At 50.2% G+C, this 24,929-nt stretch overlaps 6 protein-coding genes across 6 annotated transcripts in view; 3 read left to right on the plus strand and 3 right to left on the minus strand.

Moving 5' to 3' along the window:
• The window catches only part of UREG_00882 (protein ras-2), a gene marked incomplete at both ends in the record, with an annotated part of 1,106 nt that extends 333 nt beyond the window's left edge, over positions 1 to 773 (minus strand). Inside the window, 2 exons of the mRNA XM_002541322.1 lie at positions 4 to 643; positions 696 to 773. Coding sequence (XP_002541368.1) covers positions 4 to 643; positions 696 to 773 — 718 coding nt within the window. The remainder of the gene's footprint in view (positions 1 to 3; positions 644 to 695) is intronic.
• Positions 774 to 1,672: 899 nt separating this feature from the next.
• Positions 1,673 to 2,068, plus strand: UREG_00883 (uncharacterized protein; the record flags this gene model as incomplete). Its single annotated transcript, XM_002541323.1, has 2 exons — positions 1,673 to 1,856; positions 1,968 to 2,068. 2 exons carry the CDS (start codon positions 1,673 to 1,675, stop codon positions 2,066 to 2,068), a joined length of 285 nt encoding a protein of 94 aa, XP_002541369.1.
• A 905-nt stretch (positions 2,069 to 2,973) lies between these two features.
• Positions 2,974 to 5,319, plus strand: UREG_00884 (uncharacterized protein; the record flags this gene model as incomplete). The annotated part of the gene is made up of 5 exons (XM_002541324.1): positions 2,974 to 3,009; positions 3,070 to 3,289; positions 3,466 to 3,576; positions 4,156 to 4,337; positions 4,825 to 5,319. 5 exons carry the CDS (start codon positions 2,974 to 2,976, stop codon positions 5,317 to 5,319), a joined length of 1,044 nt encoding a protein of 347 aa, XP_002541370.1.
• Positions 5,320 to 12,893: 7,574 nt separating this feature from the next.
• UREG_00886 (uncharacterized protein) lies at positions 12,894 to 13,604 on the minus strand (the record flags this gene model as incomplete). Its single annotated transcript, XM_002541325.1, is given in 3 exon segments — positions 12,894 to 13,126; positions 13,281 to 13,427; positions 13,445 to 13,604. 3 exon segments carry the CDS (start codon positions 13,602 to 13,604, stop codon positions 12,894 to 12,896), a joined length of 540 nt encoding a protein of 179 aa, XP_002541371.1.
• Positions 13,605 to 14,780: 1,176 nt separating this feature from the next.
• On the plus strand, positions 14,781 to 18,695 carry UREG_00887 (uncharacterized protein; the record flags this gene model as incomplete). Its single annotated transcript, XM_002541326.1, has 2 exons — positions 14,781 to 17,763; positions 17,821 to 18,695. 2 exons carry the CDS (start codon positions 14,781 to 14,783, stop codon positions 18,693 to 18,695), a joined length of 3,858 nt encoding a protein of 1,285 aa, XP_002541372.1.
• Positions 18,696 to 19,528: 833 nt separating this feature from the next.
• UREG_00888 (ATP-dependent RNA helicase DHX8) lies at positions 19,529 to 24,833 on the minus strand (the record flags this gene model as incomplete). The annotated part of the gene is made up of 5 exons (XM_002541327.1): positions 19,529 to 20,150; positions 20,745 to 20,788; positions 20,974 to 21,150; positions 21,201 to 21,448; positions 21,584 to 24,833. 5 exons carry the CDS (start codon positions 24,831 to 24,833, stop codon positions 19,529 to 19,531), a joined length of 4,341 nt encoding a protein of 1,446 aa, XP_002541373.1.
• Between the last annotated feature and the right edge of the window lie 96 nt (positions 24,834 to 24,929).

Consider the following 24,929-nt stretch of genomic DNA (forward strand, 5'->3'; position numbering starts at 1 on the left):
CACTTCTTTCGGTTGCTCCCAAAAGTCCTCGTGTATTTGGCACCGGTTGGCGGCTGCATGCGGCGCCATAAGCCGTGCCCCGTCGGTCCAAGTGTCGCGTCGAGTGTTGCGATTGCTGGAACTGCTGCTGCTGGCGCTGCTGGCGGAGAGATCGCACAACGTCAAAAAATGCTTTCTCGACATTGATGCAATTTTTGGCGGACGCCTCAACGAATTCGCAACCCAATTCCCGTGCCAATGCGAATCCCTCCTGCGACGAGACGGCGCGTTCGACCGCTTTGTCGCATTTGTTGCCAACGAGCATGACGGGAACGGGCGCGGGAGGGCCTGAATTAGCACCATTTATCTGAGCAGACAGGTATCCAGCGCCAGTTGGCGAACCGGAACTTGCGGATTCTTTCACTAATTGGATCTGGTTGTAGAATTTCTGTATGCTGCTGAACGAGCTCCTGGAAGTAATGCTGTAGACCAAGACGAAGCCTTCGCCATCCCGAATCCACTGATCGCGCAATGAAGTGTATTCCTCTTGGCCCGCAGTGTCCAATACTTCGAGCATACAGAGTTGCTGGTCAATGACGACCTGCTTTCGATACGAATCTTCGATGGTGGGATCATAGGTTTCAACGAAGTGATTCAAGCACAACTATTCTGGGGGTTAGGCAAGATGAGCGCGATGGAAGCTGGCGGGTGCTAACCTGGATTGTAAGCGCAGTTTTCCCGACACCACCTTCACCCAGCACCACCAACTTGTATAGCTTCATTTTGCCTGTCATGATTGCAACGCGCTTTTACACACCGCTGCGCGACAGGGATGATAAGGGCCTAAAGAGTTGGAATGGGTTATATCGGACACTGCAACGAATGACAAGGCAGACCGCGCAGCTGAGAGCGTCTCAAAGTAGATTTGAACGACGGTGTATCCAGAGCGGGGTTTTGTGGGATGAGAAATGATCGGTCTGTTTCAAGGCCGTGTTAGATTGTTATCATCAAAACAAGAAGTATCAAACACGGAAGAAAAGAGTGAGTATATATATATATATATAGGCTGTAAAAACATGTGACAGTAAAAGGAGTCGTCCATTGCGGTTGCGGCGTTGAGACGCCATCTGGGGGAGAGCCGCAAAGGCACCGGGTTGGTTGACATCAATCGAGTCCAGAGGGGAGACTGGCGATAGCAAACAACACGGGCCAGAAGGGTGCATCTGCTGATTGATGGGGGAGAGAGGATCAGAGCAAACGGCAGAGAACTTACCCTCGGTGCCAACAGTGGACGAAGCGTCGAGATGTTACACACAATGGGGAGGATTTCACCACTCCAAAAGACAACGGCACTCCTTGAAGAGCGTAGCGAGTCGACAGGCAAAAGAGAGAATACGCAGGGAATGAGAGGTGTTGGGAATGAGTCAACAGAGGCAGTGTGCGAGAGAGAGAGAGAGAGAGAGGGAGTGAGAGAGGAGCTGCGTTCTGAGGCGGAGGACGGCGGCCGGGGAGGCGTTGAGCAGGCGGCTTGCTTTCCCCTTCAGTGGCTGATGGAACCACACGTGAGAGCGCAAGACAGCAACAAGACAACACCCGGTGGCGAACCACTGCAGCGATCAATTAGAAAGGGATCTTTCGCCTGCCCCGAATCTGCACTGGACAGAGAGAGAGAGAGAGAGAGAGAAGAGCAGAGATGGCCCAGAGAAGGGGATGCCTGCTGGTTGGCGAGCAGTTTATTTGGGCCTGTTGGCCTCCCAAGATAACAAATTGCAGTTTGGGCCAGGACAGAGGGAGAACAGCCACCGCGTGGGATAAAAACATACCAGAACTCGCTACGGAAGAATCTCTAGGAGGGGCCCAGTGCTGCTTGCCCGAATGTTTGTTCCCGCGTCTGAACCGCCGCGGACGATGAGGATGTTATCGGCCTCTGTGGACTGCACAACCACGTGGGCCTAGCTTTGTTCAGCAAGAAATGGATATTCGTCCAGTGCTGGCTCTGCTTCTTGGGGGAGAGGTGAAACTAGTAATTGCTTTTTTGCTGCTTGAAATCGAACGAGATCGACATCATGACACCAACGACTTGTTCTGAGATGGGAGAGACAGAGAGGAAATAATGGGAAGAGAGGGGAAAGCGAGGGAAGAAAAAAAAATAATAATAAGAATAATCAGCAAATCCCAGCAGTCCTACCAGCGGCCATGCTAATAAATCTCACAATTGCTCGCAGTTACTCCGGCGTAGTAATGAACTGTACGGGGAGCGTATGCACACAAACACCACTTGTATAAAGGATGCTCCACCGGCCGGCGTGCGGCACCCGAATGGATCTTTTCTCAGATGCTTTTCCGGAGCCTGGACGGTGGGAGGGAGGGGGCCAGGATCCGGCTCGAAGCTAAGCGCAACATGTGGGAGCAGAAAGGGGTTTGACAGTGCTGTGCTGCCGGCTCCAATTGGCCCTGGCGGAGGGATAATTTCTCTGACCAGCGGGAAGCGAGTCCCTAGCCAAAACCTTCACGCCTGGCGCTGGAGCAGAATTGTGGATTTCACGGGCTCTCCCCTAGCCTCTTTGGGTCTCTGCTCGACTTCCGAGGCCAGATGGTTTCAGGGAGAAGCCGGGCGCACCCAAGATGAATCCTGATGGGGAGGTGCAGGACCGGAGCATGGTGATACTGCCAGTCTCTCTACAGATGCATACGATTGCTTGCGGGCTGCAGGGGATGTTGGGCTGCCGGTTGAGCCACAGCGAAGCTGCTGTTTGTTCGTGTGCTTGAGTCCTCGACATTTCGACACACGAGCGAGAAAGCCGAGAGTTTCCCTTTGCTGCTTTCCCGTTCCATACAAGCGCCAGTATTGGCTTGTTCCAGAACCCGTTGGGGAAAAAGCGTGTTAGTCATAATGGTGGGCTTGATGATTGGTCAAGGAGGCCACCCTCCGCGTTATTTAAACCAATCACATAATTCAGCCATGCTACATTTTCCGCCTGGGAGCCAATAGGAATGCTACCATTTGCATTGGCGGAATGGTTCCATATGGTACGTTTATGTAAGCTCTCGCTCCCCCATCACCGTCGTTGCGCTGCTCCATGCAACAAGATGTTAATGAATATCATGCAATGCAATGCATGGCCGAATCACCCAGGGCACGCCTGCCAAGGCATTGGAGATCGTGCGCTGAGGCGAGAACTTGGGCCCTGGGCCTTGCCGACCTCACGACCGTGGGGAGGCTCAATCCTCTCCCAGGCCATGGGCCGTTGGAATCGGCCAATGCCAGACCACCAGACGCAAGCACCCATGCCGATGCGCTTGTTTGCTGGTAACTTTCTGGGGTAAAACCGGACCGGTGAGGTCTGCCATCGTGTTGGGCAACGACCAACGCAGCCCCGTGCGATAATCCGGATGAGAGTTGATATAAACGAAGAGGCGAGTGATCGAAAAGCATAATCTGGGGTAGATGTTGCCCTTCAGTCTATATACTTCATCACTAATTAGCTGAATACAGGGTCTCAACATGCACAGTTTCGGCTACCAGCCCAACGACACACCACGACAGACGGATGTTGCTCGTCGTTGACATTTTCCCCGCAGTGGCGATATCCCAATGTATGTTTGAGCTTGGGCCAATCAGCCCAGCAACAACCCACGTTGCATATGATTACGCTCCTGTGCAATCTTCGCTTTGCCAATACAGCTGCCAGCCTGCCAGGGGCCGGTTATTTTGTGGAACGCCAGTACTCAAGAAGCCTCCTCAGCCAAGCTGTGTCGCCCTGGAGCCTAGAGCCCAGAGGGTTTTCTCAATCGAGCATCGCACCTCCATCTTCCACGATCATCTGCAGAAAAGCTAGAAAGAAATGTCGATCATGCTTAAAATTAGTTTCGGCCTGGGGATTCCTTTCCCCACCGTCAAAAATATACCCACCCCATTGATCCTCGCGGACACCAACCCCGGGGATTTGGTTAAAAGCAAATTTTCCTTCGCCGGCACTCAATCTTAAGCTTTTGCTTCCCCCTCTCTATCAATTTCTCTCGAATCTTAAAGGACGTGAAAAATCTTGGTTTTGATATTCGCAAGATTTTTTCCCTTCCAAACATTGCAGCTGGCAACGTGTACCCGTACCTGCAGGGTGGCAGCAGCCTAAAAAGTCTCTTTTTTTCAAATGGGATCCCTGATATGCCATGCAGATCGTATAGGAATTCGGACCAGTCGTGACTGCTCCCCTGCTGGGGGAACACTCGCATCCACACACATTTGTTACAGATCTGTGAAGGCACCGAATCACACCACCTATGCCACACTCGAATATCGGTACCGAGTGCCACCAGGCTGCTTGGTGATAAGTACTGTCATTATTGCGGGTGAAAGTGTCAGTAATTTGGCTCCAGCACACTTGCGCCACATTCACTTATTATTCATTATATCAGATTTGACGCTTGGAAGAGTGGTATTCGATCAGCCTGGGGGGTGAATCCATGGGCAAAAGGGGAACAATCTCTTATCTGATTTCGCATCTATGCCAACCATGTTCACAGCACAGGTAGGATACAAAGGTATGGGACAGAGCTCGAAGAGTTGCCTGCATGGACCAGGTTTCTAGGAGTACGTGTTCTGCCGCATGTGGCTTAGGGGCCCTGCAACACAGCATCTGTGGGCACGCACGAGAAAAAAAAAATAACATGGCGTTTTTCGACCCAACAAGCCATGTGGGAAAAGAAGCATTCCCCAACTCCGCAGTGGACGGCCATTCCTTTTGAAAAATGGGGGCCGTTTCTACAAATTCAGTTTTTTGGGTTGCCCATTCTCATCCTTCCCCCCACTGGCTTTGACGATAAGGTTAACTCTCGATTCGTCAGTCCTATCCCTGCAAATATTTGCGCACCATATGGAAGATTCTCTGCGTGAAGTCGCCTCTCCCACAGTGTGCATCTACACCGCATGCTCTTCGTTCATCTCGCATGGCGCGCGCAGGACAAATCCTCTCGATATTTTCAGTCAATGCAACCCGGTGGAGCAATATCATCACGCGCTCTTGTCGCCGCACAAAGGGTAAGCGACAAGAGACCATCAGCTCTCCCATGATTGCTGTCCCCAAGCAACCGCGACTCGGCGAAAACGTTGACTGGTGCTCCAGTCCGCGGTCAGCAGTGGATCCGCCGTTTATCTACCCGTCGTGTGCTGCACAAGCTAATGCAACCTTGGAAGGTACAGTGCAGATCACCACTCGGCAGCGTCCTGTCGTCTCATCAGTATTGGTTGGTCTGAACAGAACTTTTCTCGAGGTCGCAGTGACTTCCTCTGCTTGGGGCTGGATCCGACTTCTTCCTCTGAATCCGGCTGATGGTGGATAAACTGGAATAGCATATGTAAGCGCAGAGTTCTGTATTGCTGCGCACGCCGGAGAATAAGACGCTTAGACAGCAAGGGAGAAAATGTCAGCCTTTTTCGCTGGTTGTCACCAAAGTCAAGCCATAGAGGAAGTTTGTTCGCGGGAAAAAGAAAAAAAAAAATCTTTTTCTTTCTCCTCGTTGCTTTTCAAACCCTTGTCCCTTGACTCCTCCTCTGCTTCAATCGTCAAAAGCTTCTCAGTGTGATGTGAACGGCGTGTAATTCTCCGGCTCTCCGCACAACAAGAGTCCCGTTCTCTTGTGCCGCATGTGCATTCAGGTCTTTTCTATGCCACGAATCGGACCTCAAAGTTGGCCGGATGGTATGTCCGTGTGGTGTTTCACCAACTTTTGCACTGGGATCTAATTTGTCTCTCCGTCTCCCGGCGGGAGAAACGGTACCTGGATGGTCCTCCAAGATACTTGGGAATAAATAGCTCCGGTGGGCAAGAATCATGTTCTCTCCTTCGTACTGACAGCCTTGTTCCCCTTTCTGACGGTCTCCTGGGATAGCCGCAGCTATCCTCACTTTGGAGAGCGGTTTGGCGAAACTTCTTTTTGGCGTGAAGCTCGTTTTGACTCCCCCTCTGGTCGATTTCCACGGGAAGTACGCGGTACATGCTCTATAGGTTTGGGATAGAGCACTGAAGTTCCTAAAGAGGGTAATCCTGATGGAGAGAAGGCTTCAGTTGGCGAGCCGTGTTTTTTTTTTTCTCGAAGGTTTGGCCTTTTCTCTCAGTTGAACTATTCGCCGAATTCTCCTCTCCGAAAGATCTGCTCAGCGATCGTCAATCTAGGACCTTGAATCGACCGTTCCATGGGTATCATCTTCGTATACGGTACGCTAGAATCTTCGACGCTGACGATCGCGATAGAGAGGGGATCAAAGCGCCCACAAGGCCCGACTTGTGGGGTTCTCCCATCGATGCTATCATGATATGAGAGCTCGAGAAGCGATGTATGATGTTGTCCTTTTCTAAAACATTGGGCAATTTCTATGATCACTCATGTCCCGCCCCCTCAACCTTAATCTCTTGAGAATGCTTTTCTTTCCTGAAAACAAGTCCTTGGGAAAACGCTGTTCTCCTTCAACCTTGCCGTTGAAGTGATTACTCTCTTGCCGAAGATCTTGCCTTTTCCACTACTAGGTTAGGTGGCTGATCTATTTTTCGAGGATATATTACGTCTTCCTGGGCAGATATATGGTGAATGCACAAAGTATATCTCCTAAGCCAAGGAAGAGTTTCTCGTTTGGATTTCACGTCCCTTCCCCCTAAAAACGTTAAAATTCGTCGAGTACGAAGTGATAGGAAGTGGATAGATGGCCATTCAAGCGTTTGGATACCATCTGGTGACTATGCCGCAAATTGCAGAATTGAATGTGCGCCACTCTTGCTAGACAGGTAAAGCCTGGGTGGGATCTGTCTACACCTTTGTTATGAGGTGTAGGTATCTGATTATGGTGAACTATGAAAGCACCGTGGAGATGATTTACCCGATTCCTTTTTTCCCGAAAAGGCCAAGAACTTTCTCCGCATCCCGCATTTTGAAATGCTTGTTGTCGTTTCGGAAAGAACTCTCCTTAATCCTCGCTGTCTCGCTTTGATACAGCCGTCTGAACAGACACGCGTCGACACAAAGCGAGTGAATATTTGCGGGTCGTGACGAATTATCCCCCGGACTGGAATTGCACGTTTGTCGGGTATTTGCTTTTGCGATCGGTTATCCAAATGGATAAATCTTGCTCAAGCTCGCCTGGCTGAGCAAAAAAAAAACATACAACAGCCGGGATTCGCTGGTGGTCACCCACCCAACTACTAGCCGGCCGGCAAGTGGCTTGAGTACGGCTGAGCGGACGGGAAGCCCTATTTTCCACTTCCTGTGGTCGTATGTGCTTGATCCTCACTTGTATGGGTAGTTGTATCCATTGGTGTCTAGCTCTGCATGAGCAAAAGTGAGGAAAACCAAAAAACATACAACAGCTGGGATTCGCTGGTGGTCACCCACCCAACTACTAGCCGGCCGGCAAGTGGTTTAAGTACGGCTGAGCGGACGGGAAGCCCTGTTTTCCACTTCCTATGGTCGTATGTGCTTGTGTTGATGGCTAAGTATAATCATCAGATTGTGCCCTCAACATCGGCGGAGGTGAACACGAACTCAGTCTGGGTCGAGATCCTCCCCGTCAGTAAGCTGGAAAGTTCACAAAGAGCCAGCTGATTTAAGATATCAAGAAATGTTCACCCAACGTCATGGAAGAGAGGAGAATGCCTGCAAGTAAAGGCAATCTTTGCCTGCAATCTCAAGTAACGCTTGTCTAGCTTGATAATAGCGCCAAAGAGATACTGTAAAGATGGTGAGGCAGCAAGAAGGAGCCCACGGAGTCTTGACTTGAGGCCCTATGGCACTTGGTACTTTTTGCGTCGAGAAGCAGCGGTGGAGGCACTGGGAACACTCTGCCACCAAGCGTAGCAAAGGCGGTCAATACAATAAGTTAGCGAATGAGAGCTCAACGCGTTGGAACCCTCGAAATAAGATTGTCCTCGGAAGCAATCAATATGAAGAAGATGACAAAGTCGAATAGCAAAGGCATTTTTTGCTTATTGACCCCGTACAAAGCACGGATCGGAAGCTCCCAAGTCTTTTTCTGCCGAGAATTTCTCACAGATCACCAACATTGCTCTGCTGTCAACTCTTTTCATAGTTGGAATGAAATGCTACTCCCATGTTAGTGGTAGCTCTGAGCTTTGCAATGGATGACTGACTATAACATGCTGCAAGCACTTGTGCGGAGATACTCTCATCATCTATATTACTTCCACCTTTCCTCCATGTGGCGAACAGCGTCTCTTCTTGCTATTGATTCGTGTATTTGTGCAGATGTAAAACAGTACATGAGATTTGCAGCCGCTCTGCTACAGTCCTTGACATTTCTTCAGCATTCTTCAAAGTCCTTGCACCATAAATGCAAAAGAAAGGTTGTAAGATCTTAGCCAATAGGCATGGTTTTCCTTGATCTGCAGATGCTATAATAACCTGTGCAAGAGAATATCTAGCACATACGACCATAGGAAGTGGAAAATAGGGCTTCCCGTCCGCTCAGCCGTACTCAAGCCACTTGCCGGCCGGCTAGTAGTTGGGTGGGTGACCACCAGCGAATCCCGGCTGTTGTATGTTTTTTTTTTCAGTTAAGTCCCACCCAATTGACTCGAGCCTCTTTGTGTCAGCTTGGTCATTTCTCAGGAGGGCCTTTTCGCAGTGCCGCTCCCACTCAACATCAAGATGGCTTGGTGAGGCATGGGTGAATCGCAAGCAGAAAATGAGTCTGAATGCCGCAATCTGCTTGATGGCCCAGGGGAAAAATTAAGTCGCCATTTGTGATTGGTTGTACGAATGGCAGGAGTCACATGACACTGGAGTTTGCTTACAAGCTCTTGTTCACTCCTCCTCCTGATCCACTGGCACTCGAGTTGACAACTCGTCTTTTGTTTCATGTCAATTAGAACTACACAGAATTTCACCTACTCACTGCTCCACATCGGTACATTTGCTTCATCGCGGAGCATCAAACCCTCCACCCGAAGTGCAACACACGCAGCCCGCCAAAGTGCTTTATCGACATGAGTCCATCTTCTCGAGACAAGAGCTGGTTCTCTTCCATCTTGCTTCAAATCTGCAAATGCTTCAAAAACAGGACGGATTCAACGTACGACCCCTCTTGACAGCCGCAAACCTTGCCACCAAGAAGATCGGCGTTTCTACATCTAGATGGTTCTAAGGTCATGGAGAAAGTCATTGGAATAGGCGGTACAGGCATCGTCATTGAGCGAGGACAGTATGCGATCAAATTACCTCAAATCTCAAGGACTGTCGAGAATGATGGCATTGTACAGTGTTTCAATCTTTCATCAGATGACCCTTCAACTCAGATGGATCTGATGAAAAATGGCAATCTTCAACATTATTCAGCCAGAGAAATCAACACAACTTTCTTGGTTAATATCAATGGCTCACACCATGTCATACATCCATGAACATTGCATCATTATTGCTGATGTCTGCTTGAACAACTTATTATTAACTGACAACCTCTATGTCAAGTTCTATGACTTTGGAGAATCAACTATGATGCCTCTTGATTGGGACCTGACTGGCTCAGATGATCTTGGGTTTTCAATCGTGACTGATATTGGCCAATTTGGTGCTGTCATGTTTGAGACTGTGACAGGCCAAAAATGCAAGTTTGATGTCACTCAGAAATGGAAGCAACCAGGGGATCTGTACACTTGGCTGCAGTGAGACAGCCTTCCCTCAACAGTCAACACATGGCAACAGTCAACACATGGCTAGAGCCTAGGCCATATCATTGAGAAATGCTGGACTCGAGGAATTACATCTGCCAAAGACCTCGCCACAGAACTGGAAAAGGAGAAAGCTGGTGAAATTGAGTAGAGTTTCACTTATTCACACAATACATAACAGGGGAGGGTTTAACAATAAACAATCACAAATCACGCCTTGCAGACTCAGTACCTGTCTTCCAGGCCGTTCACATTCCAATGCCTTCAATACTTTCTCCATGCCACCTTTCCCTAGCTCAGGGTGATCGTGAGTGACAATGACCTGATGAGCCTAACATCTTTCTCTGACTGCAACTTATTCGCCAAGTGAATGGGCAGGAAGATCGACCAAGGGCCTAAATACCACTCAAATTAGACTTGATTCCAAGTGGATTATAGCGCAGAATGCCTACACCTGCGGCTGGTTCGGCCCGCAAAGCTTGATGCTCAGAATATCTTTGGCAAATGCTCTATGGTCATTCAGACCCAAGGCGGCGGTAACCTCATCTACGATTGAAGGTAACTCCTCGAAGTCTTTGATGAGCCTCGAAGAATCGCGAAGTTGGGCCTGTTCGTCCTCCATGCGACCGCCATCGGGGGTAATTTTGCAAAGGATAGAAGTTCTCGCCGCACGCCGCATACTAATTTCTGTCGCAAACCTTGTGCATAGATTTTCTTTTGGGGGAAATGGGATCTCTGTAATTGCCTCGAGGACAGAACTTTTACCAGAAGATTGATCACCACAAACAACAATCTGGGGTAATTGTAATAAGGAGTTCAGGGCAGCCCGGCGGAGGCCGTCCACCAGATCCATGAGCTATCGATGTTCACTGTTCTAGAGTGCTTCCAGTGAAACCCGATGTTGATGGCATAATCAGCTAATGTAGATTTAACACCAGCACATACGACCATAGGAAGTGGAATACAGGGCTTCCCGTCCGCTCAGCCGTACTTAAACCACTTGCCGGCCGGCTAGTAGTTGGGTGGGTGACCACCAGCGAATCCCGGCTGTTGTATGTTTTTTTGCAGTTATTCCCACCGTCCTCCAAGGCTCCAAGCCCAACTAATACTAGACTTGTCAAGAGCTTCGAGACTAGTTGCAGGTTCATACCTCGCTGTTTCGCTCGTTCGCTCGATTGTCTGTATTTTTTTTTTATCCTTCTCCTCCCGTCGTCGTGGCACTCACCCTGCCTTATTGTGATGGCCCATGATCTATACCATGCCACCCCTGGGCTGAAGATGTTTTAGCATACTATGGAATGACTACTGGTGTCTTTGATTGTTGTGGAAGATGTCAAGGAAGCAGCAGATGCACTTATTGAAAGAGGCATACATCGATATCAAGGAGACCACCTGCTATCTTACCACAATGTAAGAGTGTGGGCCTCTTTGATTCTATGGTTGCTCTTACTGCAGTCTCTGACTGGGATACCAAGCTTTCAGACCTTGCCACGCAGAAACGCTGGCAGCCCCAGACAACTGCCAGGTGGCCCTCTATTCCACCGGTACATCAACTTCTAGATTCCTTCACCAGGAAATGGCTGGATACTTCAGATGTGCACCATTTCCATCCGCAGCCACATAAGCTGCTTTTGGGCTGTATGACTATGTTCCAACTTTAAAACTCAGAAAAGCAATTCGAGATTGTAATGCCCAGTTCCCGAACAAACCTCTTCATTCACGAATGCTAGAAAATCGAAAGCTGCTCTGTATGGTTCCAAGGCATATCGACGATCGGATCCATGCTGTCCTCAATTGTGATTCCACTCAGCACTGTTGGCTCCCTGAACTTTGACGGAATTGACCACATTCCTCCGGACGGAACTAATATGACGGTTTCGGGTATTCGCAGATAATGAGACCCCTTTTCCCGTGGAACCTACATCGCCTTGCAAACCATTATCCTTCGAGCCTTGAATTCTATTACATTGTGGAGTTCATGATGTTTGGTATTATTTAGGAATCGAACCTGCCGACTTTGCATGGGATAGCTTTCGTGGCGTTATGGCATGTTGAGTAGGTCCCTTTCCGAACGTCAACTTCTGAAATCTAGCTCAGGCGCAAGGTCACTGCTGAGTTGAGTGACCTTGGAATCGAGAAGATATCCTTCCCAATCCTGCCAAACGAAGCTTTCTTAGATGTTTCACTAATAGGGAAAGCAGCAGGAATTTGGGACCGCTTGAGAAACGCGGTGGCTTGTCATTACGCCTGTGCAATCTCCCAGAAGAGCTGGCAAAAAGGACAAAAAAAATTCTGTTGGTTTTATTAATCCTCTGAAGCATGGAAATTTGGGACACTGACGAGCAGCAGAGTAGAAAATTGTTGCATATTCCGTGGCATCGTATCTGAGGAGGAAGATCAGAAAAGAAATATTTGCAACATTGTTCTTCGAAGAAGCCGTTGTCCATTCACATGTTTGAGGTTCCGCGGCTTCTCCTGAGGGTGGCGATATAGTACAACATAGGCGTCGCACGTCCTCGCTGCCTGGTAGCTTAGATCAAACCTAGCCAGGGGTTGTGTTTTTCCTTGTCGAGTCGATTCAAGATCAAGCCAAAAGAGAGCCAAAGAGAGTCAAGGCATAAGACAGGTAGACCTCGCTACTCTCCAGTATAGAACAATGATGGGCCTTTGAGAGAACAAAACAAGAAGCAGTTGAGATCTCTTTTCTCCTCATGAGGCCTCGTTTGGCTTCCCTGGGCAATCCTTGCGAGTAGTTCGATCGCGCTGGGATCGCTTGTCTTTTCAAACGCTCTTAAAATAGGCCAGGCCTTTGATGGTTTCCTTTTCCAGATGGGGAAGTTGGTAGATAGCAAGGGTATCTGAATCGAGGAGCAACTGGTAACAAAGTCGAGTTAGCTTTGCACGATATTAATGTGAAACAACGCAAAACCGGGGGAATGGGATTGAATGAATAAATAATCCTGCCAGCAAGCAGCGAATTTTTGCTGCTTCGAGGTTGAATGGGGGCTCCACTGGTTTTCATGCGATCTCTGGTTCATGATTATTTTGCTCCAGAATTGCGCACGCTGGAGGCTTGTGGGTTCTAGGAGGACTGTTTTGCTCTATCGATCTCATGGGAATGAAGATGAAACAAACCATTTCCTCTCGACTGGGTCGAAGCGGCAAATACTCCCGTTATCAGAGACCGTTTCTCAGCCCAGTTCAAGAGAAACGGCGGTGCCGGGGAAGAAATGTGACGGATCACCAGAGGGCGGAAGCTCGATTGGAGGAAGATTTCCGTGCCAAGCCGCGATATGTTTTTAGCTCGCCGTTCGGGTTGCAGCTTGCATGTGCCTGCGCGTCTTTGCATGGTGGGAGAACAGGGGCGGTCTCGAGAGCAGCCGAATCACGATGGACGGGCGACGTGTTGGGTGATGGGCGAGCCGGGGTGATTCGAGATTTCTTTCCAGGGCGAGCAGCCCTGTCACACCGGCCTGGGAATTTGCGTTCGAGTCAACGCATCTCCACTGGCTGCATTGAAGTCCGCAGCGCCAAACGCGAGATTGAAAAGCGTCGAACTCACGGGTTAGCTCAATGTGCCGGATCTCATTTGGGCCTGGGCTTCCGGGGAGCAGAGGGCACGCGTACCGATGCGGCGGTTTCGTTGGCGTAAAACCGCATGGTTGACGCCTGTTTGTGAGCGTCGACCGGCGTTTTTACGGGACGGTACGCTGCCGGTACGATCGACCAGGGCAGGATCCCGGAGCTCACGAGCAAGACTGTTGCGCTGCTCTGCTATCGTCAATCCACACTGGCTTCAACAATCGTCATTGCAGTTTCTTTGCGTATTTTGCGGTGTAGAAGTCTGGATTCTAACGGTTCTTGAACCCTGGTTCCAGCAGCCGTTGAGGCTTCCGGGCCGCAAAAAGCATGCGTTTCTTGGTCAGGGAATGTGGAGTGACAAAAGCGCATGGTGATTTAACGTGAGCAAAGTACGTATTCCCGAGTGTTACTGCCTAGAGTTCAATCACCCACCCCCACAGTACTTGTGCGCGGGATCTCCAGTATTCCCTGTGTATTCGTTAAGTTACGGCAGCCCCTGAGACTAGCCTGCACGACGGAAACGGGCAAAATTACACCCCAAGCAACCCTCGCTCACTTCCACAGCTGCATTCCATCTGAGCTTCTCTCTTCCCAGAGGCGAAATTATGGTCTAACAATATCGACCTGGAATGAACCGAAACGGCGTGTGCTTGCTGCCAGAAGGAATGAGCACTCTCTGGCTGGCCCCGTTGTCAACGATCTGCTGCTAGATTTTGGCCTCACAAGCTCGCAAGCTCCCCCCATCATCGCCCTGCTCGAAGTCTCCCCTCCTCCAGTTCGCTTCCATCCGATGAACTGACCGCAATTGCACTGGCGCACGCCTCTCACCTTCTCATTCTGAAGGAGAAGAAGGAATCAAAGACCAGACGAGTAAGTTGTGAAGCTGCCCGTCGTCTCTTTCATTCACCCTAACGCTCCCTTCCTCCGCCACCCCTGTCATCCATATGCATAGAGCTCGCATGCTATGCCCCAAACCCCCTCACCCAGCTTGCGTGCTGCTTGAAGCTCTTCAAGCTACTGCAAGCGAACGGGTCTCGAGCTCCTGCACTCCAGCTGAGCTCGCCAAACTTTGTTTCCTTGATTCGTTTTTTTTTCTTTCTTTTCCAGCAATAGGAATAATGTGCCCGCGAGTGAAGCTATGCTGATTTCGTGTTTTTCTCCGGCCTGCTTCCAATAGATCTCGAGAATAAAATTGTGCATCTCAAGTCACACGCAGGGGTATGTGTATTTCGCGCTTTGACAGATGACTTGGGGTTTTTCCAAAATCCTCCGCTGTCTTTCGTTTCTCCCGCGCTGATATCTCGATTCTGGAAGGCCCGTCTCTTGAAACGCGATTATTCTACACTTGCCGGACACACTCCAAGGCTATTATTCGAGGAGCACATCGTATAGTTCGGGAGTGACAACAAAGTTCTTTGTCTCCTGTCCCTGGTTGTCTCACGCAGACACGACTGGTCGTGACTCCTGCCATGCGATTTTAGCTGTTTCGCTTCTTCAGTTTCATTCACACAACGGATGATGAATTGAATTCAGCATCGATGCACCATGGCTACCGATTGGGAAAAGGAGCGCGGTTATCTGACACAGGACCCATCCAGCCCGTCTGATTCCTTTTACAAAACCCCGCCCGCATCGATTTCGCGGCGGTCGCTCCATCGAAGGGACTCTTCGCCGTGTCCCCCATCATCGCCGCCTCTGTTTCCTACGGGCTCTCGCCGCGATGCGGAATCACGGAATCATGTCCATCTTGCGAATGACGAGACCATCTCGCCGCTGGACCCTCGAAGATTTACACCCACTTTGCATGCCTCCCTCGTGTCAGAGATATTGTCCTTGCGCCGTGACCTGGAGGGTAAAACAAAGGAAATTGACACTCTTGAGTCGAGTCTCGAAACTGCAAGGGTAGAAACAGAATCTCTTCAGGAACTCGTATCCAGAAATGCCCAGGAGACTCGGTCGTTGAAGAGACAGTTGCAACTGTTAGAGGGTGGTTCTAACCTGGCGATGACTGAATTAGCAAAGGAGAGAGATGTGGCCTTGGAAAGTACCTCTGACGTTCGGAAGCGGCTCGAGGCATCGCAGAAAAAGGTCCGGACCCAGGAGGAACAGATGGAGCAAACCCAGCAGTTATGGGACCAAGATAAGCATAAATGGGACGAGGAGCGCCGGAATCTCGAGAGGAAGGTCCACGTGGTCGAAGGGCGGTTGAAGTTAGTTCTCAGCGAAATCGCGGCTGTAGAAGCTTTTAACGCAACTCACGGTGCGGCCGAAGGAGACACTGATGGCCATGGGCGAGAAGGTGCTATCACTCGCGCCAGCGATGCTACAAGCATTAGATCTAGTAGCCGAAGAAGCACTGCAAGCATTGGCACCGAAGCAGATGTACAGCATTTCCGATATTCTGTGATGAGCCAGGCCAATGGCCTCGCGCCAAAAGCCGTGGCTCTGAACCTTGCTGATGAACTTGCATTCGACGAAGAGGAGGAAGAGCACACAGCCTATGCTGACGATGAGCCCCTTCCGGAAGAGAATTATACCCCGAATCAGACCAACCCATTGGACCTGAAAGCTCGACGGATCCTGGGCTTGTCTCTTGACGGTCGAGATGCGCTTGCTCCAAAGTTTTTGGAAGGGAATTATGATATCGACGATGATGCCAAAACGATCTCGAACCAGGTTAGATTTGAATACAGAGACACGGGTATTCAGTATACTCCGCCACCATCCCCGAAGCTTGTTCCTGTCGAAGTTCCCTCCGCCTTCGAGTCCAGTGGCACGCAGACTGTGGAAGTTTCCATAATTGCTGTGACCGAAAGTCGCGAAATAAGTGTGCAAACGACACAGATCCCTGAAAAAACGGATAGTAGTACCATCACAACTCCTGTCATGATGGTATCTTCCTCATGCCAGACAACGAGCGAACCCGCTGAGAAAGTTGTCAGTGATGGGATGCAAAATGAGATACCCGTGCATAACCTACCAGCTACGCCTGAGACCGTTTCCTCTGCCATGCAAACTGACGATGTAAAAGTCGATCAAGTTCCGCCTCCGCGTGTGCAGATACCCATTCCAATGATCGCTGTCCATCCTCCGGGATCAAACCCTCCTTCACCAAGAACCAGTGTAGTGTTACCGCCGCAAACAAAATCCGCCGCCTCTCAAACCGATCTGGATCTGCTCCCGAATACTCGTTCCGCTGCAATGCAAACAGAAGAAATTCGAGTAGATAAACGGACATTGAACCTTACAACTGGGCTGTTGCCATCGGCGATGCCCGATACCCCCGATTCTGATATGCTTCCCTACCTCGCTCCACCTCCAAAATCTCCACGAAGAAAACTTCGTAGTCCTCCTCCAGTTGAAAGCCCTCCAAGAATCGTCAGGGCAAAACGCGCCGGAACTTATCAAGCTTATCCTGGAAACAATGACAACGGACCGCTCACTGAAGATGAGCGTTCAGACATTCGCCGTCCGTTCAGGTCAAGCAGCCTCTTCGCTGGCTTTGGCGATTTGAGCGATGAAGAATTGCCGCGAAAGAAACCAGAGGAGCTATTCGACGACGACGACTTTTTGAATCGACCGATGGCATCCTACACCTTGAAGTCTGGAAAGCTGGTTTCAAAGAATAAGTCGTCTATTTTTGACGACAATCATGAAAGGCAGCATGATGAGGAAAGTTCTTTCAATACTGAAACGACCCTTCATCGTTCTGCTGCCCGGAATAAAACGAATGCCAAACGACCAGCAAGAGCTCAATTGAAACAAATTTCAACATTTAAAGAGCCGGATATGCGACGTGCAGCAATGATCTCTAGTTCTGCTGCTGCACATCAATCGTTTCGTCCGCGTAGCCCCAGTGCTCCGAATTTTAGCGGCCCAAGCACCCAAAATAACAGTCTGCCTCCGTTCCCTGTACCCGTTCGCTTTAGTTCTCGAAAGCCACGGGGTGGCAGTGAAGGAGCACAGAGCCCTACCCCTTACAGTAATTCGAACACGTCAGACCGCATGGGCGAAGGTTTCCTCCGAAAGTCTCGCTCAGCTGCTGTGGTGTCTCGATTGCAACTCAACGGTCACCAGTCCCCTCCGGCTCTTTCACCTACTTCAATTGCTCCAGACAGTCCGCAATATCCACCCATGCCTCTTGACGAAATTACGGTACCCCGTAGTAATGGGGGCCCGCAGAAACGCATGAACCGCCAGCCGGCCTCTAGAGCCGTTTCTCAGGCTCACTCAAGAGCGGATTCGACTGCGACAACCGTGCAGCCGACGAGTGTGGTCGATGCCATCGCGCAGACCATGGTAGGTGGGTGGATGTGGAAATATGTCCGCAGAAGAAAATCATTTGGCGTGACGGAGAAGGATAATTGGGATGCTGGCAAGAGCCCAGAAGAAGCTGCTGCTGCCGCCGCGAATACTGGTGTCAGGCATAAACGGTGGGTATGGCTGGCTCCCTATGAGCGAGCCATCATGTGGAGCAGCAAGCAGCCCACCAGCGGCCCGGCTTTGTTGGGCAAGAGTGGCAGGAAATGTGAGTCTTCACTCCACTTCTTTTTGATATGATATCTCCCTGCTAACTCTTTTAAAGTGACCATCCAATCTGTCCTGGATGTCAAGGATGAAAATCCACTGCCCAAAGGCGCCAGCCCGCAAAACCAGTTCAACCGTTCAATATTGATTCTGACCCCTCAACGAGCGTTGAAATTCACCGCCTTGACCCTGGAACTCCACTTCATCTGGCTAACCGCCCTCTCATTCCTCAGCCATTCATCCATGGCAATGAACGACCTTGCCGCATTACCTCCAATCCCACAGGAAGAATATACGCCCCGGCAACCCACCGCCACTCTTCGACGTAACCCAATCCGTGATTCGATCAAGGTAGCCAAGGGCAAAAACCGTTTGAACGGCAAGTCCAAACACCCCTTCAGATCACAGCCGGCTGCCGTGCCAGAGGTACCACACATTGAAAGCCACGGCGACGAGCCCGTCGCCGACGCAGCTGACCCTCCATACGTCCCAAGATTCGCGTCACATACCAGAAAAAGAAGCAACACTGCACCACGGCCGGCGCCAGGTACGTTTCGAAGCTTTTCCAACAATACAACCGCGCCATCGACGTATAGTGCCACAACCGCGGGTTCGTCGGATCTCTATTCCCCTTCATCTATAGATCCCTCAGGACTCCATAGCGGCAAGAGCAGCTTTAGTCGTCGGACGTCGGAGGCCAGTGGGCCCATCAGTGCCGGGATGGGAAACTTCTTTGATGCTGTGGGAACAGTGAGAATGGAGGCGTTTGTGGATAGGCCTGAAATCTCTCGCCAGCGAGGCTATCGAAGTCGGCATGTTGGTAGAAAGAGGGATCTCAGCTACTGGCCCCAGAGTCCGGACACGGATTTCCCTCGCTCCGACGATGGGAGCGACATATTCTTCCGCAATGATGACCCTTTTAGAGGATTTTGAATCCGCCACTCCTTTTTGTTCCTGCTTCTCCAAAAAAGATGGTCCCAATTATTCTCTTGCTTTTTGATAACCACATCCAGTGATATGTGGTATAACAGGATTTACCGCGCTGGGCTCCGGAGCCAACCTTCTCTCCTTCACTTTTATTTCTGGGAATCTGACGTGTTTGGGGGAATATCCATGGTCATGTTGAAAAAACCGGAGATCTTTCACCATTTCTGCAAATTTTCAATCAGTTTAAATTACTCTGTGTGGCTTTTTGGAAGATATCCCTTCGTTTTGTTTTGATGTATACTAAAAGATACCGACAGGCTTGCCTTGCCTCCTTTTTATCTCTTTCTTGATTTTCCGACTCGAGCCGTTCGATACCGGATGCCGTTTCTGTCCTACTTTTTCCTCATTTTCACTGACGGCTGTGGAGAGCCGGGATGTATATTAATTCTTTACTTTGGCATAAGGAAATCATGCGGACATCCGCTTTTCAGAGATCGAGATTTTTGGAACCGGACTCCCATATCCGGCCCATGCATGAAACCTGGGATAGCCGTTTGCTTTTCATGCATGATGGACTGTTCATTCTAGGAGAAGAAGTTCGAGATTGCTCTTTAACTTGGTGTCATAGAGTATTCCTTTTTGCCACCAACCACCGATGCGCTCCGGCGGAGATATTTCCCCAATTGGGTATCCATTCCATCAGGTACAACGGGATTGGGAAAGACAAATGCTGTTGCCCGGCATACATGTGTGCTGAATGAACTGGCGGCAATCCTGCCAATCATCGCTCTATGCCGCGTCTTCGTTGGCGACGGTAATCCTGTACACTGATGCGCATATCATGACGCTCCCACAACCTTCGCAACCTCTTCCGGGAGCGGGTACGCCTTCTCAACCGGCATCAACTCCCTAGCCTCCTCGATCTTCCCCTCAGCAACCAGCCGTCCCATCCCAACCATCAACTCAGTCACATCCTCAATCGCCACAATCCACTCGTCCACATACCGCTCCACCGCCTCCCCGCTCAACCCAACCTGAATCGACCTATACGGCAGCGGCTCAAACCCAAAATCCCGCTCCGGATCCCACTGCACCCGGACGCACGTATTCCGCTTCCTCTCCTCCAGCGCCCGGTGGTCCCCGTAGAAGGCGGGATCGTGGGTGTTTACGAAGCTGTTTAAGAGGGCCCATTCGAAGCCGGCGCGGGAGATTTCGATGGCGAGGATGCGCTCTTGGTTGGGCTTTGAGGCCCAGCCGGAGCGGTAGGCCATCCAGAGGAAGGAGGGTTTGATCCACGTCATGCGTGTGCGTTTGAATGGGGCCACGAACTTTCCGGCGCGGACCGCAGGGAGGGCGATCTCGGCGGAGTAGGCTTGGTAGACGGTGATGGTGTCGGGGGTGAACTTTGCGCGAATGGCGCGGTAGGGGTGTGATGTGCTCATTAGATCTGACGTTTTGGATCTATATGATTACCAGCATTCGTGTTTTGGTTTTTTCTAACTGCTGTATATCTACTTGCGCCTTTCAGCTGGCTTTTGTATCTTTCGGTGCTTCCACGGCAACAAAGTTGAGCCATACAAGGCTGACGAGGTGGCGCCAGAGCCTTGCCCTTTCTGGTCTCCGACTTGATTCATTCGCAACAAAGTTAGCCAGAACTGTTTATTTTCAGCCAGTGTTGATACAGAGTTGACCACCTGTGACTCAAAGGTCGAGAAGGAATGCTGCGCCCAGTGGGAACGAGTAAGACCGTCTATTCTCTATCTGGAGGTCTTCAAGAAGGCCATATATGGTTTGAAAGGAAGGCTCAGTCGATGCACAAGCGGAGCGGGTGTGGCCAAAAAGTCCCGCCATCTAAAAAACGTAACCACCCAAAAAAGAGAAACAAAAAAATAAAGTGGTAATCACGATAGACGCCAACGGGCATGGGAAACATGAAGGTGTCATCGGTCTGAATGCAACGCTGCGGCAGACTATCGGATCTTCTAGTTGACGCTGCCAGCCATGCCTCCACCACTCTTTTTATCGTATGACCCTTAAAGTATGTACTGTACATACAAAACGTTATCCAACGACGTCGATCCGCGCTCTCCAATCTCTCGCTATTCAACGCCGTCCGTATGCTCGAGTGCTTTATAATTTGGCAGCCTCCTTGACCTCCCCGATCTTCAACTTGGCGCCATATTTCTTCAGTACGGAATCGTTATGATACTACCAGACAACATGCGTTAGCTAGCGCCCCGTCTCCTAGGACATCGCAAAAAGCTGGAACCGCCGCGAGACCAACCTTCCAGAACTGCTTTGAGGCGTCTTTTCCAGCGACACGCTTCAAGATCTTCGCGCCTCCGGGATGCTCGTCGACAAAGTTGGTGATATCGTACACGCCGGAGTCGACAATGATGTAGAGACCCTTGTCGGCGGTCTTGTGCTCGGCAACCTCCGTGGGCGTGAAGGTTTTCGACATCTTTTTCCAGTTAAGAGGGTGTGATTTGGGGATCTCTCGGTTCGGATAACTTCGTGAGGTTGGGAATGCAGCTCAGGAGCGTTTCTGGGGTATCTCAGACGGTTCTGGAACTGGTTAAAAGACACCGCCAGATCTGTCGAAATCACGGCTTCTCGTGAATCCTGCCTAGGTTTGCGCCGGCGGCCTTGCGATCGAGCTCTCCGCATTCGATTCGACGGCTCCTTGTTCGCCGAACCGAGGCAATTTTTGTCCAATGAGAGCGCTCCTATTGCAGCACAAACCTCAAGCTTCCGATTGGCTACAACTGGGATATCAATTGCTTATATAATACACATATATCCTCGATGGGACTGAAAAGAGCCAGCCCTACAGATTCACATCTTGCTTCTCTCCCCGGTGGCCCCTTGGCCTTTGGGCACCTTCTTATCCACACCTAGAGTCTCCAAGTCCTTCTGCTTATGATAATGCGGCGCCACCTCAACAAGCCACTCCGGCTGCAACGGCATATTGCTCCGCATGTACTCCTTGCTTGTGAGAACCAGTTCATGGTAAATAACCCATTTCGGGTTCACTTCGAACAACGTGCTCGACGGATGGAGATAGACAGTTTGACCGTTTTTCACCGTCCAATAACTGTCGCCGCCCCGCTGTAGGCGTGCTGCGTTGGGGAAGAAGCCCGCCGTGATCGCTTTCTGGATGGGGACCAGATTGTTGGCACCAGCCGTGCTAACTGCCACTTCAACGCGATCACATAACTTGGCCAATTGATCTCGCACATCACGAGCGCGCGTGAGGCTTCGTTGCTGGAGGAAATTTTCTCTAGCCCAAACATAGCTGAAGTCGGAGTCGACCCACTGGTTCCAGATGTTTAGAAGCGATAGATGGTCGCCGCCATCTTTTACTGTGAACCGTGCTCGAGCGCTGTCTGCATGGATCTTTTTATCCTTTGGCCTGTAAAATAAGGCACTGGCCTCGCCAAGCATAGCAATAATGGACAGGATTTCCTCGACACATCCGTATTTACCGGCAGCAAGGATAGCCTTTGCGAGCATGGGGTCAGTAGGGAATTCTGCCATTTGTCTTCCGATTTTGGTGAGTTCTCCATGATCATTCAGGGCCCCAAGAGCATACAGCTGCTCAAGAGCACGGATGAGCGTTTCAGCAGGAGGCGGATCCATAAAATCGAAATCCAGTAGATCGTCAATCCCAAGGGACTTCAGCATTAGAACCACACTGCTCAGGTTTGTCCGCTGAATTTCTGGGGTGGTATTTGCTTCCAACTCGTTATGATAGGCCCATTTAGTGTAGAGTCGGAAGCATTTGCCGGGTCCAACACGGCCAGCTCTTCCTGCTCTTTGGCCTGCAGATGCTCGAGAACATGGCGTGACAACCAAACTCTCCATTCCGGTGCGAGGGTTGAACACATTTTCCTTGACAAAGCCCGGGTCAATCACGTATACAATTCCATCAATAGTCAAACTCGTTTCGGCAATATTCGTTGCCAAGACCACCTTTCTAGCACCAGGAGGAGTAGGTTCAAAGATTTTAGTCTGTAATTCTGACGGTAAGTTGGCGTAGATCGGACAAATGATCATCTCGGGTACTTTTCCTCCCAGCTTTCTAGCAGTCTCCTGAAGATTTTGCTCTGCAGCTTCTATCTCCTCTTGACCTGTCAGAAACACGAGGATGTCACCTCTGCCCTGAGTTATATGGATCTGGAAAACCGTCGTAATGGCTGCTGCGAGGTAGTTAGCTTCCGGCTGAGATGTGTAATGTATATCAACAGGATATCTGCGCCCAGGAATGTTGAAAATTGGAGCATCATCAAAATATTTTTGGAACTTCTGTGCATCGATGGTAGCCGAGGAAATCAGCAACTTAAGATCTGGCCTTGCTTTGGCAATATCCTTGAGTAAGCCGCAAGCAATATCAGTTGGAACTGTCCGTTCGTGCGCTTCATCGATCATCAATGCAGCGTATTGACTAAGGTCAGGTTCCGTCAACAACTCTTTTAGGAGTAAGCCGTCTGTCATATATTTCAAAATCGTTTTATCACTCGTTGCATCCTCAAAACGGATCGCATACCCAACTTCGTTTCCTACTTTCACGCCCATCTCTTCCGCCACACGAGCAGCAACGCTCATAGCGGCTACACGGCGAGGTTGCGTACAACCAATTTTCATGCCGCCTTTTGTATATCCAGCTTCATGGAGATATTGGGGAATCTGCGTCGTCTTCCCGCTTCCTGTTTCTCCAACTATGATAATGATCTGATGATCAGCAATTGCTTGTAATAACTCCTCGCGAAATTGGTATATGGGTAAACTCTTCCTGGTTTCTTCGATCGAAGCGGCCTTCTTCTCGGCTGCATCAATTTGTTGCGCTAGTAATCGCTGTTCTTTTGATAGGGGTTTCCGGTCGCCCTCTAGTTTTGAATCCATAATGAAATTGATTTTTTGAGCGTCATCAAACACGTACTCGTAGTCGCCCTCATCGACGAATTCCGCTCTGCTAATCTGGGCTTTCGCCTTTGAAGTCTGTTCAATCTCCCATTCCTCGTGCTCCGTGACAAATCGTTCTTGTCCACGTTCGTCTCTGTCCACATAGCGTTTGTAGAGCGCCTCTTCTTTGCGTTTCCGATCTATCTTCCCTTTCTCTGTAATGTAATCCTCTGGTAACATATAGCCATCCCTATGGTCATCTATTCGGGATCTCTCTTCTGCAAGCCGAAGAAGTTCGCGATTTTTTGCGAATTCCTCCTTTTCACGTCGGGTCAGTGTGGGATTCTCCCTTAACTCGGCGGTTTCTTCAGCGACTTGCTTGCGCAGCAATGCCAGTCTTTCTGCTTCACGCTTTTTCAGATACTCTTGGCGGGAGCGAAGTCGGAGATCGGGCATGGCAGCCTCCCTCGCTGCGGCATCTTCAGCCAAAGCACGCCTTCGCGCTACGTCGCTATTCTTGGTGGATGAGCGATCTTCAACAATTTTTTTTGATCTTTCTTCGTCCTTCTTCGCCAGCCGTTTTGCAAATTCATCGCGTTCCTTGAGGTCGCGCTGTCTTGCCTTCTCGCGTTTCGTGCCCTCGTCAGCATCAGAGCTGACGGAGGCTACAGAAGGAGAACCATCTCGTTGTCCCAGGGATCCCTCAACAAGGTCCTCAGCTCTATCATGGCGTTCTATTTCATCTTCCGGTACCTGTTCGTCACCCCAACGGTCTTCAAAATCTCTCTCCTCGATCCGCCGTAATTTTCTCGAACGATGACGCCCTGAACCTTCCGCATCCCGACCCCTTTTCCTTTTCTCTTCCTTGTCACCACGCGACCTACTATCCCCATTGCGCTCCCTGCGCTTTGTCTTCTCCGCATCCATCGGTGCCAATCCCGGTTGATCTGACACATCGTCTTCCATTTCAACCAGCCGATATCTCTTTTTCGCCGTCGCTTCAGGCTTCTTTTGTTTTTCCAAATTCCCGCCGGAGCCTGGTTTCCCAGCTCGAGACCATAGCTCTGAGACGAAAGGGTCAATATCTCCGGCTTCCGGATCGAGGAATGGTTCCAGTTTCTCTCGTAACGCGCCGGATGATTTTGCGGAGGACGCCGTGGCAAGGATGAAATCGATGACGGTGGGATCGGATGCGCCAGTAAGGCGAAGGAGGGAATCTGATACGTATGTCTTGATATCCATGTCGACTTGTGGTTCGGCCTAATCACGGCTACCGGGGAGGTTTCACGGAGGGAGGGCAAGGAGGTAGGAGGTAGGAGCTAGACCTAAGCAAGGTGC

The sequence above is a fragment of the Uncinocarpus reesii genome, genomic scaffold (assembly GCF_000003515.1).
Source record: "Uncinocarpus reesii 1704 scaffold_1 genomic scaffold, whole genome shotgun sequence".
Lineage (NCBI taxonomy): Eukaryota > Fungi > Ascomycota > Eurotiomycetes > Onygenales > Onygenaceae > Uncinocarpus > Uncinocarpus reesii.